Source organism: Phyllostomus discolor, chromosome 5 (assembly GCF_004126475.2).
Source record: "Phyllostomus discolor isolate MPI-MPIP mPhyDis1 chromosome 5, mPhyDis1.pri.v3, whole genome shotgun sequence".
NCBI classification, from domain to species: Eukaryota; Metazoa; Chordata; class Mammalia; order Chiroptera; family Phyllostomidae; genus Phyllostomus; species Phyllostomus discolor.
This window is the reverse complement of record NC_040907.2, coordinates 47,683,460-47,697,596: the sequence shown is the minus strand read 5'-3', so window position 1 is coordinate 47,697,596 and position 14,137 is coordinate 47,683,460. Positions and strand designations below refer to the sequence as shown.

The following is a 14,137-nucleotide window of genomic DNA, read 5'->3' as shown; positions in this document are numbered from 1 at the left end:
AAAAATAAAAAAGGAAAATGTGCATGATAAAAACCCTTCCCATTCTCCCCACTCCCCACCCCCTTCAAAAAAAAAAAAATGATGTCCTGGCCCCAAACTAATCTTTTTCCTTTTATTAATGGCTCCTTTGCCCAAACCTTCTTACTATAAAAATCTTCCATTTTATAAACCCCTGAGTGCCCCCCTAGGTGCTAGATGGGATGTTGCCCCATTTATGAATATTTAATAAAGCCAATCAGATGTTTGAATTAACTCAGTTAAATTTTTTCTAACAAAGGATAGAGAAAATTTTTTCCACACCCCCCCCAAAATTGTAAGTACAAACTTGTACCATAAAGCCAAGCTAATTAAACACAATGGATTTGATGACTAGACGCTGTTTGACTCCTTCTAGGGAAGGTCTAGATAGAATTCCTGACCCACGCCTTCAACACAGACTTGTCGAACTCCTTGTGTGCATCAGTTACTTTGCTAGATTCCTCTCCTCTACGTCTCTCAGTGGAAACTGGAACATGGTGAAAGTACAAGGGACAAGGGGCACAAGATAATCTTAAATTTTGCTATAGTTCCCAGCACCTAGGAAACTGACACATAGTAGGTACTCAGTAAATATCTCTTGGATGAATCACACAGACATTTGCTGCACTTCATTGTAACTGTATGTGACAAAAGCAACTGAACCAACAAGCTATGTGCAAAGGAAAGAGACAAATTCCTTCCCCAAAAGCAATGGGAAGCCCTTCACTGAAGGAGCTGCTTTTCAGCAGGCAGTGGCTGCGGGAAAGCCATGTGGACCTGAGTATGCCCTAATCAAAGCTGGAACAGATGGCCTGAGCTACTTTCCAATTCAAATTCCTACCAAGGTTTTATTTCCTGGGGTTTTGTTGTGTTTCATCATCTCCTTCAAACCTTCAACTATAAAGGGGGTACATACACAGGGGCTGTTGTGTTTCTCTACCAGGAAGCTAGCTAAAAGCAAACAGCAAGTAACAGAGAAATAAATACTGTGGAATGTTTTATGTACTAGGCAGTAAGCCTGTAAGACTCTTAGGCCTTCTGAGAGAGAAAAATAATCTGAGAACACCCTCCAAGTCCACTAGAAACAAGTCACTTTAAAAACAAATTGCTATCCTTTATTTCTCTGCTTCTCTGAACGGGTTCATGAAAAAACTACTTGATTCACAATGAGGGGTGGCGGGGTGGGGGGGCGGTAATCTAAATATTTCATAGTCATTTCTTACTCCAGGGAGAAACACTGGGGAGTTAAGGGGGTGAGGGGAGGGAGTTTAAAGGTATTTGAAAGAGAATGAAAATTAATATTCAGAACAAGGGAAAATTAAAATGAAACAAAAAATGAGAATAAGAGAAAAGAGCAAATGGAAAATTTTCAAAACCTCTAGCAGCAGAAATACACCACTTCCCATCATATTCTCTTATAAAATGGAAAGGACCACTAATCCAACCCCAGAATGGACGGTGTGAAGCGCTTCATGCCAGAAGGAAACAAGTCACAAAGTCAGGAATAGAGAATGCTAAGAAACGGGCTCAACCCCGCGCTATCATTTCCTCCCGTCACTCTACCTCCATCTCCCTACCATATCACAAAACCCTTTAGTGGGGAACCAGACTTCCCCTTCACACTGCTGTCCCTGAAAACTGAGAAGAACCATCCCAAACACTGAAAGAATAAAATGCATTTTAATGTGCTATTAAAATTAAAATAGACCTTATAATTTGTGTAATCCCCCCCCCACAAGAAAATTCAAGCTGTAACATGGTATACACAACTGTTCCTTCTGAGAGATGGACGTGATGGGGGGGGGGGGGCGAGGAGAATTGTTGAAAATCAGAGTAAAAATCTCCTTTTAGCCCCGACTGGTGTGGCTCAGCTGGGCAGCTGGCCCGGCGTCCTCCCGCACTCCAGCACAACACACGCACCACGGAGGGGCGCAGGGTCGCGGGTGGATTCCCTGTCAGCGCACTCGTAGGTTGCGGTTTAGGTCCCCCACCCAGGCACTTACCAGAGGCGAGTATCAATGCTTCTCTCCCTTGCTTTGTCCCTCCCTTCCCCTCTCCCTAAAAGTAAATAAAAATCTTTAAAAATATATAAAACTTGCTTTTATTACCTGCTTAAGAGATAAGAAAATCAGCCTTTGAGACTCTTAATTCCCCATTTTTGAGCCTGCTTTCTAGCAGAGTCCTCCACCCACCTCTTCAAACTAACATGCGCTTCTGTAATGAAGATCCCTGAGGAATAACCACCTTGGACAACAAGAAGAGAGGCGACTGTCAAATACCCCGTTGCAATAACAAGTTTTTATAAAGGAGTTGCTAATTATGAGCAGCAGCATCCCTGGAGGGTTAGGCACCTCACGGCGACACAACAGCCACCTCGCTCCCTTTAATGCCAGTTAATGAGCTGGTGTAGACCTGGGGGCGGAAGGAGAGACAGCAGGGCCATTCTGAAACCCCAAGAGATCAGGCCGGCTATATCCCCAAATTCATCGTGCAAGCCAGAGGAGGCCTTCTTAAAAAGCCAGTTCTGTGGAACCTGGATTCAATGTGGAATTTATCAGATCGAGTCTCCTGACCGTCAGGCCCCGGCTTGGGGAGGAGGGGACTTCGTGGTGACAATTTACCTTAGAAGACAACCGGGAACAGACAGGCTTTTCAGAGCCACCCAGGGCTCCGTCTGGTGGCTGGAGGGGACACAGGGTCTAGAAGGGCGCGCAGGTCCCATCACCAGGGCGCCACAGGTCCCCCGCCCCCCCCCCCCCGTCACGCGCAGTGGGGTGGACTCCCACAGGTGGGCGGCGTGCGGCCTGGGCGAGACCCAGGGGGGGCAGGAGGATGGGCCAGAGGCGCTGCGGAGGGGGCGGTTTTGCCTTAAGGAAGCAGGGCGAGAGGGGAGCTCAGCGTTGCCAGCTACCTGGTTCTCGCTCTCTCAGCTGGTGGTTACCGGCTTTTCCCCCAGGCAGCAGGAGCCCGCTGGAGAGAGGAGCGGCGTGCACCTCCGGACCTCCTCCCAGCGCGCCTCGGCCTTCACCCCCAGCGCCCGCACTGCCGCGGCCCACCGGCTGCATGCGCCCTGGCACGTAGGAGCCTGCACGACCGGGGGGGGGGAAGAGCTCCCGGAGGCAGCCGAGGAGACCTGGCCCCTCTCCGGCCATTCGTCTGCCCGGCCTAACTAGGGGATCCCGCTCAGGTTCACACCAGCCCCTCGCCCCCACACCCCCTCACCCGTGTTGGCTCTGATGTTCTCCCGCAAGAAGTGGCCGCTGGAGAGATGCTGGAGTCCAAAGTTCTGGGCGATCCTCTGGCACACGGTGCCCTTGCCAGAGCCGGGCGGCCCGAGGATGACTGCGCGCAGGAGTTTGGAAGCCATTGCCTTCCCGAGGAGTGGGGCGGCCGCACGGGCAACCCGGACAGCGGCCTTGGAGAAGCCCCGGGAACTTTGTTTCTTCGGGCCCCAGCCTCTGACACCCTCTGCTCTCTCCAGGACTCGCTGTCTGTCCCTGCAGGCGAAGGAGAGACTTTTGAGACGGCCCCTCCCCTCAGCCCAGAGGAGGGCGGCTGGAAGGCGGAGTGAGGCGCCACGCTACACCTCCCCGCCCTCCCCGCGCCCACGCCCCGGGAGCGGAGAAGTCCGCGGACCCCGCCCCTGGCATAGACCGCCTTCGCCTTTGGGGCTCAGAGGTCCGCGGCCAGTCCCACCTACATCCCTCCCTCCCCCTCACTCCCCACCAGGCGCCCAAGGCAGGGGTCCACCCTGCACAGTGCGGAAGCTGGGTGGGCAGTCACTCCCAGTGCCCCCGGGACCTGCGGGCTGACCCCTGCCCGGGTCCTCGCACGTGGGCAGTGTTTAGTCCACGCCTCCGCTCCTCCCAGGCGGCTGTCACATCCCACGAAGTCGACCTGGATGCCTCCCGCACAGAGGACTCAGCGACCACCTCCGCCCCGGGTGGACAGAGGTGCTTCCCCACCCAAAGCAGTCACACAAGCACACACCTCTGCTGGGACACGCTGCTCGCTGGGACAGGCCTCCAGCCAGGATCCCGCTGGGCGGTGCCGCCTCCGCCCGCCCCCACTCCGGGTCACCGCCGGAGGCGCGGGGCTCGCGCCTTACGTAAGCCGAGGAGACCAGCTCCTTGCAAGACGCTGCCAGCACCCGCTCCGCTGCCTGGTGCTCTGCCCCTCGCCTTCCCGGGCTTACGTGCTCCCCAAGACCCAGGAGAGGCTGTGGGGGCGAAGGGAGGTAGAGAAGACTCAAGAGACAGAAAACCCGTTTTCGTGGTCTCCTGGGGACCAGATCTCCCTCTCAAGGGAAAGAAAAACACAACTTACTGAGTGAGCGCCTACTGTGCAGCACATTGTGGGCTAGGTGATTTTCTTACCCAACGACCGTTCCTGGTAGGGTTTTCACAAGTGAGGAAAGGAGACCTGGAGTATGGCCATTCATTTCATTCATTGAGTCATTCATTCAGCAAACGTTTTTTGAGCGCCTAATGTGTGCCGGACACAGGCGCTTGACATATAGCTGTGAACCAGAGATGGAGTCCTACCCTCCTGGAAGCCACATTCCAGCGGGCGTTTTGATCCCTTGTCTGCCTGACGCCAAACCCCAGGCTCCTTGGGGCAACAGAAAGGAAGGGATGACCAATCACCTGTGCTCAGGATCTTATAACCATCTGATTCCAGGACGTCAGGGCTACGCTGTTGACACTATACTTACAACTCATCGAGTCCCAAAGGGTGCTAGCTCCTCCCTCTCCTTCCTTACATATCCAAATTCATATAATCTTAAATCAGTTCCAACCCCACGCAGCTTTCATCCATCCTCACAGCTGCCAGAGATACTGCTCCGAACTGCCAATTAATTTCTATTATTTCACCTCAGATATTATTGTCCCTTCAGGATAAAGTTAAAAAAAAATAATCCAGCACAAGAACACAGATACCTTCCATATACCTTTGCTTTCCACCAGCTCCCCTTCTCTGCACTTCTTCCAGGGGCTTCCTGCCTTTGGGAAATCCATGACAAGGTTCTGAGTGCCACCAACCATACCTTGCAGATGGGGAAGGACAGTGTGCAGAAGAGCGTCCTCTATATTCCTGGCCACTGTATGTTAGGAGGCTGGGGGTGGGAGGGAAGAGCCTGGCACAAGATCCTTTCCCCACATCTGGCAGTCCTTTTCCTCCACACACAGCTAGGCAGCAACTAGTGTCTGGCTACCCAGGGAACGCTCAGAAGCCACCAATGCCAGGGCAGAGTTAATTCCACAGGCTCACCCCCTCTCTAAAATATCTGAGCTTCTGTAGATCTCAGGGGCTTGTTAAACTGACCCCTTCCAGCCCTTCACCTGGGAACAAAGAAGGGGTGGGAGGAGTGTAATCTCCCCTCTTCTTCCTGACACATGCCCTGTAATATATAGCAGATATTTGGTGCTGGTTCTCAGAACTGAGCTTCCCTCAGATTCACTCCACGGGCTTGTTAAAACAGATTAGTAAGAGCAACCCCATTGTTGAGTTTCTGATTCTGTGGATCTACGGTGGACATTTCTAACAAGCTTCCAGGTAATGTTGTGGCTGCTGATCTGGAGACCACACTTTAAAAACCACTGCTCTAGTGAAATGAGCATTGAGACATGGGAGCTGGTAGTCCCTTAATTCCTCTGCCTGCTATGGGATGTTTGGCCCCTAAACTCTTCTCTTTCTAAAATGAGATTGAATTTAGTACATTTCCAAAGGTCCTTTGGTGTCTATCAAGAACTGATTCTGTAAGTTCCCACAGGAAATACAGCTTCTAGCCTCCATAAAAACCTTGCCTTATCACCAAATTCTTTTGCCTACTTTTGAAATGCCTTTACCAACACATATGGTGTCATAGAGTGATGTTGGCCACTCACACGGTCCCAGGACTTTGTGTTTAGGAGTCTAGGAGCTTATATTGTGAAGCAGAAAGAAGAGTTGTGGCATAGGTAAACTTAGAGAACCCCGGTGGGAATAGAACCTAGCATTTCACAAAAGAACACTCAAAGGGCCTTCCCTGTGTGCACAGCCACATCAGCGCCAAGTAGCTCAGCTGCCATTTGGAAGCTGGACAACCAGAAGAAACGGGTTTTGGAGTCAAACACCCTGGGATTAGATTGCAATGGCACCATTTACAAAGTCTGCAAGCTCTTGACCTCTGCCAGCCTTTGTTTGCTTATCTGAAAAGGGAGACGATACTTACCTCATAGACTTGTGGTAAGGCTGAAATGAAATAATACTTATAAAGGATTTACCACAGTGCTGGGCATATAATAAATATTTCATCATAAATATCATGGCCATTTTAACAATGGGACAATTACTTAGCCTCTCTGATCTCAGTTCCCAAACTGCGAGGAATAAATGAGCTAATATGACAAAGAACCTAGCAGGTTCCCTGGCCTCAGGAAATGATAGCTATTGTTATTTCGTAAACTCATGTAATCAACTTCTGATTTCCTTTGTCTAAGGTTCAAAACCCATTTACAATTCCTCACAATCTGCAAAGTAGTATACATCTATGTGTTTGTTTCCCCTGTAAACAAATGAAACACTAATGGCAGAGGCCAAATTTTAGTCATCACTCTATCCTCAAAAATACATGGCACTTTGCCTGCAATGAGTATTTTGTTAATGTTGGCGAGTCTCCTTCCTCCTCCCAACACATATAACACTAAGCAGTGTAGCCTCTCTGCAACTTCACTAGATGGTAATATGAAGACTACATTTACACATTCCTTCATCAGATTCTCACAAGTTTGCATAGATGGTAATGTCCTTGCTCCTATTTTACAGATGAGAAAACTAAGGCTCTAAGAGGTTAGGTGAACCTCCCAGGGTCACAGAGCTAGTAGGTGGTACAGCAGGGAGTCAATCCCAGATACTCTCGTTTTGAGTATAGCATTCTTGTTTGTTAAACTTCAGTCATTTCTATACCACTTTCATAATTTTGCCATAACCTTGTCTCACCTAGCTCTTAACTGCTTATCATGCTTTTTTAATATTGACTCAATTTGTTTAAATAATTTACTTAAAAAAGAAACTATATGTAAGTCGCTAACCATAAATAAAAGGATAAACTAAAATGAACACAAGAAAATAAAATAGGGTTGCCATATTCCAACTGAAATCTTTGACCTGTTGAGTTTCTGGGTTTAATCTTTTTTGTTGTTGTTAATGGAGTCTTTTAATTATTATTTTAAAGTATAAATGGCAATTGTTTTCCATTACAGTCCACATTCAATATTATTCTGTATCAGTTTCAGGTATACAGCAAAGTGGTTAGATAATCATATACTTAACCAAGTATACCCACCTGACTGACTATAATCTTCATTTAAAATAAAAAGGGGGTCCTTTACCAAGAGTTAGGGAAGTAGTTAAAACATATAGCATCTAAATGAGACTTTGTGTTTATCTGTAATTGCGGAGTTCAAAATGAAATTAGGTAAGGGATGCATTTTTTATTATAGCACAACTTATGTATTTCAAATGGACAAGATTAACATCTTTTACGGTATCTTAAGATAAATTGTCTTTGAATGAGAGCTTCCTTTCCAGTATTTTGAGCTCTACAAGACATATCTAGAAAATTTACTGCTGTGGAAAATGAAGACGGCTTAAATTGAATGGGGGAAGGGGTGGGCCTGTGGTTTTTCTTTTTGGTTAATTGCTGTAACACCATCCTTCAGGTGGCTGAGGGAGTTTTATGTTTCCTTAGACATCATTAGGCGCCAAAGCTCCTGCAGGACAACTTTGATACTACACGAATTCTGACATTTTGGTAGCACAGATATGGCTGTTGGGTCCACCATTCCATTAGAACAATTAACTCCATTCATATTAATTTTTGTTATAAATGATACAAAAGAGGGTTGCTTCTGGGCATTTAGGTCCACATTCTATTTTAAGGCTATATATTCAGTTTTCATTAATTGTCTAAGTCCATGGTGGCTGCCATCTTGCGTGAAATACTTTTTTAATATTCAGTTTATTATTTGAAACCAGATCCATGTACCACATAGAATTATCCCTAACATCATATCAAATTATCTTTTGCATCATCAGGGATGCATGTCATATACTCTTCTGTACCCCAAAGTGTACCTTTGAAATGTAATTTACTATAACTCACCAGCATTTTTAAATGATGTGATCACCCCAACCAGGGTTTATAGATATGATACTGACCCCACATAAGTTAAACCCCCATTCTTCTAGCTATCACTTCTTGGCCACTTTCTATCATAATTTCTGGCTTATTTCTGTTGTATTTGTTGGAAACAGTAAGATGTTTGAACATAGTGGCTTCATCTTTTTCATCATGGCCTCTATATAGGTAGATACAGGATGGAGACATAGAGAGTAAATATTATTGAATGACTGACTTGCTGCTGAATGAATGAATGGGTAGTTATTTCTCTGTTTGCCTTCTGTGAAGCTCCTCTGGATACACAGAAGAAAGGCTAGTGACTTGGACATGGCAAAACTGACAAAAGAAAGCTAAAAAATAAGAGAAGGAAGAAACAAGATTTCAGTCTGAGTGTACCCCACGCCTTTCTCCCTGTAGACACTCATCAAATACTCAAGAAGCCAAATGGTTCATTGAGAGAATAAACAGTGGATAAATAACTAGTATGGCATTATTTGTGAGCGTATTTTGTGCTTACAAGAAAAAGAATCATCTTATCCTCAAATTTTCCTAGTCCACATGTTTATTAACCTACAATACCTTAACAGTTATTGAAAAGAGGCAGCATCATTTATTTTATAACACTGCCCTCTCAAACAAACAAAAAAGTTCCCAGGTAGTTAAAAAATAAAAAAAAGAAAAGAAATAACTGGGAAGAAAGAAAATATTCTTCTTATATTCTCAAATATATTGAGAATATTCAAAACATTCTTTGTATTTACCTGTCATGACCCATTATTCTCCATGAGCAACAGACTATGTACAAATCATTCCTGGAACAGCAGTTCATATAGAGGTACTCTCTCAGAAGATGAAGATTAATCCCTACCCTTGATTTTTTCACCAGGAAACACTAGAAAGCAAAGTAACCATCCATTGTGCTCTACTCTTTAAATATAATGAGAAAAATGATGGTATCTTGCTCAGAACTTTGCTCTGATTTGTACACCTGGTAGTGGGGATGAATAGGTCTGTGCCATTCCCATTCTTCACCTCACCCTTCTAACCACAATCACTAACCGAGTTCCTTCTAGAAGTTGCCTTGCATTAGTAGGCATATCTGGAGTCAGATGCCTTTGGGTGTGTTTTCCTCTGCTTGAAGTTAACTGCCATGGGAAGTACAACTTTCTTTCTGCTCTAACTGAATCAAGGGACTGAAACTGAATACTGATTTTATTCTGCTCAAGCCTAGCTCAAGGCTGGGTAAATAAAGGGCATCCCACCTGTGGAAGTCTTTTGATAAGGGCAGTGCAGATTATAATTAACATTTAACATTGAATGTTTGCTATGTGCCAGACCAGTTCACTCTCCTCTCCCCCCCACCCTCTCTCTCTCCACTGTGCTATGCTGATTCAGAGACTTCTGGAGTAACACTGTTATCTTTGTATTTTATAGATGAAGAAACTAAGACACTAACAGGTTAGGTAATTTATCTCCCAGTGTCATGAGCCAGTTAGTAGTAGAGCTGGGATTTGATCCCAGGCATTAGGATCAAGCACATAACCGCTACACCCTACCCAGTCTCCCCAGTACTTGAGTGAAGAGAGTTCTTAGACTCCGTCAGGAGATTCCATACCAGATTATATAGAGAAATGCTAACAGGAAAGAGAAAGTCACTCATGTCCAGACTGACTTGGCTACCTCAGCAGCTAGGTGAGACAGCTAGTTCTATAAAAGATTCTTCCCACAAGGCTCTCTCTTTCAGGAATCTCCACAGATTTTAACCAATACCTTCCTCCTGAACTTGCCAATTCATCTGTCAGCCTTCTGTTTCCAAGTTATTGCTGTGTCCCAAGTTTTGGTCTTGCTGCCACACCCCTTTGACATGATGCTTGGCTCACTGTTGATCTGGCTCTCAAATGGCATTAGCACTTTATTCTTCACCCTATGACCACAGGCTAGCCTACCAACTCCAGGGTCAAGTTCAAGTTGTCATCTCCCAGCACTAGCACCACCAGTCCCAAACTTGGCTCCAAATCCCCAGCCCAGGTCATAGACCCCACTTAACTGAGAGTTCACCATGAACAGTCATTCTGAGAGACAAACCAAAGGGGTATAAAGGGAGTATAATTCAAGAGGTGTCTTGTTGGAGAGTTGCCCAGAAAACCCAGAGCAGAACAAAATTTAGAAATGTGATGACCAGTTCTAAGAAATGATTAACTAAGGGTTTCTAAGTAAACCCCAAATATAGAAAAGCACATGGATCAAGAGAATGAACTCTAGAGACAGACTGACAAATTCAACTCTTGGGTCTATCATTTACCAGATGTGCGACTTTAGCAGTTCCTTAATTGATGCTTCATTTTTTTCACCTTAAAAAGAAATGGAAATAGTAGTTGTTCCTATCTCATAGAGTTGTTGGGAACTTAAATGAGTTAGTATATCAAAGACTTGGAACAACACCTGGCATGTGGTAAGTACTACATAACTGTAAATTTCACTGTTATTTGTTCTTCAATCACCACAACAGTCAATGTACTTCATGGCACTACAAACAAGTTCTTGGAAGAATTAAGTTGTGCCAGACAAATATATTCATTCTACTACCAGGGCTGTCTTCTGAGGATGCTCATATTATTTGTTTCTGCAGTTTGTTTTCACATAAAGATTTTCATATATTTGAAAACAGCTATCTTGTCCCACCTAAAGTTTCTCTTCTTTGTGCAAAATATTCTAAATTATTTAGCTATTCCTTAAGTAATATGGTATCCTACTGAAGACTATCAAAATAGTGTTGTCCTTTGCTGCTTAAGTAAGAAATACCAGAAAGTTCTGTTCATCCTCAAAAGATTTATAAATAGGTAACATACAGAAAGGACCTTTTCTTTTTAATGAAATAAAATTATAATAATGGCTAATTATATTGAATATTACTGTGCCATCTACTAGACTTCATCCTGAACTACACAAATCCTTGGGAGTTTTTGGATGATGCACAGAGGATCCCCAAAGAAGATGACGTAGAATTTTCTACAAGGTAGATTATGTCTGTCCATGAAATATAATGATTTCCCTTCATGAAATAGACCTCCCTATCATGTTTTCTCAGGAGTGGCCATATGAATTATTTTGGCAAATGAAAGCAGAAGCTTTAAGAGCCAGGGTTCCCCGTGCCCCTTTCCTCTTTGTCACAATGGTCAGCAAATAAAAAACAGCAGTGATAAAAATTAAGCCATGAGTGAAAGCTTGACTAAGTTATACTTCTAAATGTTAGTAAATTTTGTGCCCACTGCGGCAGTCATACAATTAACCCTAATTAATAGACATATGGCATAAAGCGTGTTTAAGATCACTTAAATAATACAGCTAAATTTTAGCTAAACTGTAAAAAGTCCTAGCTATTATCAGACCTATAATGAAAGTATCTTTAAACAATATGAACACACAACAACTAAGATCCAAACTGGGATTAGAGAGCCCGCTATGCTTAGCCTTAAACCTAAAAAATTATCATAACAAAACCCTCCTTCACCAGGGTACTATTAGCCAAAGCTTAAAACTCAAAGGACTTGGTGGTGCTTCATAGCCCTCTAGAATATGCCTTAAATCCCAAAGTAAAGATGACTCTACCTCCATAGGAAAAAAAAAAAAAACTGAAACATGATGGACATGTAACATAAGCAAGAAATATGTTTTTATTGTTCTAAGTCATCAGGTTTTTTATTTTTAAGATTTTATTTCTTCTCATACAGAACCCAGGCATGTGCCCTGACCAGGAATGGAACCAATGACCTTTCACTCTGCGGAATGACACCCAACCAACTGAGCCACGTCAGTCAGGGCAGCCTCCAAGACTTTTTGAGGTCATTTATTATCACAGCATAAGCTAGCCTATCTTGACTACTGCCTCCTCAGTCTTTGATGTTAAATGTTGTACAGAAGTCTTATTGATTATACTCACATAATATGATGCAGACTCCCTTCACTATCTGGGTCTCTTTTGGATGAGTATATTTCTTCTAAGATGAGATACACAGCAACACATAAGACATTCTAAATGTAGTCTGATAAGCAATCTCTTGACTATATTTATTCTATAGCAGGATAATGTGGTCCCCTATTTTAATCCATGGTCTTTCTCTCTCTTTTTGTAACAACTAAGTAATTTTATGCCTGTTGTTTTATGAAGAAATAATTTAGCAGAAAAGAGTTTTAGGCTGGGCCCCTGTAAGAAAAAAAAAAATGTGTTTAGATGGTATAATTGATTGAGAGTCTACAAACCATTGAAGATTCTTTATTCCCCATACCTTGGACTAGGAAAAATCCCCTGGGCAAGGGAAGAGGCAACGAAGAATTTAAGTGGAAATGGTTCCCTGGAAAAAGCAGGACCTGCCCATCTGTTTATCTCCCAGAACAGAGCCCTAAAGGGAGGATAAAAGACACAGAAGATAGGTTGGAAAGAGCCAAATGCAGGGAAGACTTGTGTTCTCTTTCCCAGGTAGCACCTAGAGAAGTGGCAAGACCCCAGAATGAAATGTATCACAGAATGAATCTGGTCCACAAGCAGGTCTTATTTGATAAGCACAGGATACTGAAACGATTTGATTTTGAATGACTTTGAGCAGAGCGTGCCTTCCCTAGTTTCTCCAGTTCTCATTCCCTATTATCTCACACCTGGTCTACTATACTGACTTGCCTCTGAAGGAATTTGAGTTTAAAATTCCTGACTTAGACAGCTAGACATGATGAAACTTCACATGGTATTCCATATGTCTCAGCAAAGTAATTCCACTTACTTAAGAGAGAGAGAAAGAATAAAACCAAAAGGATCCCAGTAGTCAAATGTAGGGAGAAGTGATTTGGGATGCTATAAATCTTCCAAAATCCTTCTCTCTACCAAAACTGGGTAAAGCATAGAGACACTGAATTGACTAAGATTAAGTTTTTACCACTTAGCAAAATAAATGTTTTGTGCTGGATATTGTGGTTGTCTCCCCTGAATTTATTCCTTCTCTCTCGCTCATTGAGTACAGCAATGAAGCTTGGGGAACTGGCCTTGACTCAAGTGATATACCTGATTGGCCCAAGCATATTTTAATTACCCTTTGCCATTAATTAATTCAGGAATAGATAAGTGACCCTATTCTGAGGAATTAATGAGTAAAACCAATTTTCTAGTAGTTTCTAGGAAGGTTTATAGTAACAAATGGGAGCCATCAATCTTTATTTTAAACAAGATGTTTTGCAGCCCGACTGTTGTTGATGGCCACCCTATAGTCATGAGAGGGACCAGAATCAGTTTGAAGCCAACAGTGTAGATGACAGAGCAGAAAGATGAAAAAACTTGGTCCTTAATAACATACTTCAGCTTCTAAACCAACCCTGAATTCTTCCCTACTTTTGGACTTCCTCTTACATTAACCAATAAATTCTTTATTGTTTAAATAATATTAATTTTAGTTATAGAAAAATTTAATAGTATTTTTTTTATATCACAGTTGAAGAACTTTTTTTTTTTTGCTAAAATTTTATATAACCTAAAGTTGAAGTTCCTTTTTTGGCAAACTCAGTAAATATTCACCCATACTGACTTAAAATAGCAAAGACAATTTTAATACTTATTTATGAATAATCACTAAACTAGACAATTTCCACTGTCTAGTTCTTCCTCATTCATTTAACAGTAATTACTAAGTGCCTTCTGAATGCCAGGCACTGAATCAACTCTGAGGACACAATGGGTGTTCAAAGAGACCTTGTTTTCATTGATTATCAGGTACAAGGAATTCAAGTCAGAAGTGGTTTAAATGCTCTGCCAAGGAACCCTTTAAATGGAAGAAAAATATATGGGTTACATTCTTAGATGAAGGAGAATTCAACGAGGAAGGCAGCTGTAAACACTAGGCAAAGGGAGTCCAGACTGAGTTGGTTGTGGAGTCAAAAATCTTAGGAAAGTTTTAATTGGGAACCTCCTAC

General features: G+C 43.4%; 1 protein-coding gene and 1 pseudogene across 3 annotated transcripts in view; both read right to left on the bottom strand.

The window, feature by feature from the left end:
• The window catches only part of AK4 (adenylate kinase 4), a 68,587-nt gene extending 64,991 nt beyond the window's left edge, over positions 1–3,596 (bottom strand). Inside the window, exon 1 of one of the 3 annotated variants that reach the window (XM_028513912.2) lies at positions 3,241–3,596. In XM_028513912.2, the coding sequence (XP_028369713.1) occupies positions 3,241–3,385 (145 nt within the window). In that variant the 5' untranslated portion in view covers positions 3,386–3,596. Of the gene's footprint in view, positions 1–2,639; positions 2,712–3,240 lie in introns of those variants that run through there. The other 2 variants (XM_028513913.2, XM_036026222.1) reach the window with 2 other exon arrangements.
• A 3,759-nt stretch (positions 3,597–7,355) lies between these two features.
• On the bottom strand, positions 7,356–10,215 carry LOC114496966 (annotated as a pseudogene).
• Between the last annotated feature and the right edge of the window lie 3,922 nt (positions 10,216–14,137).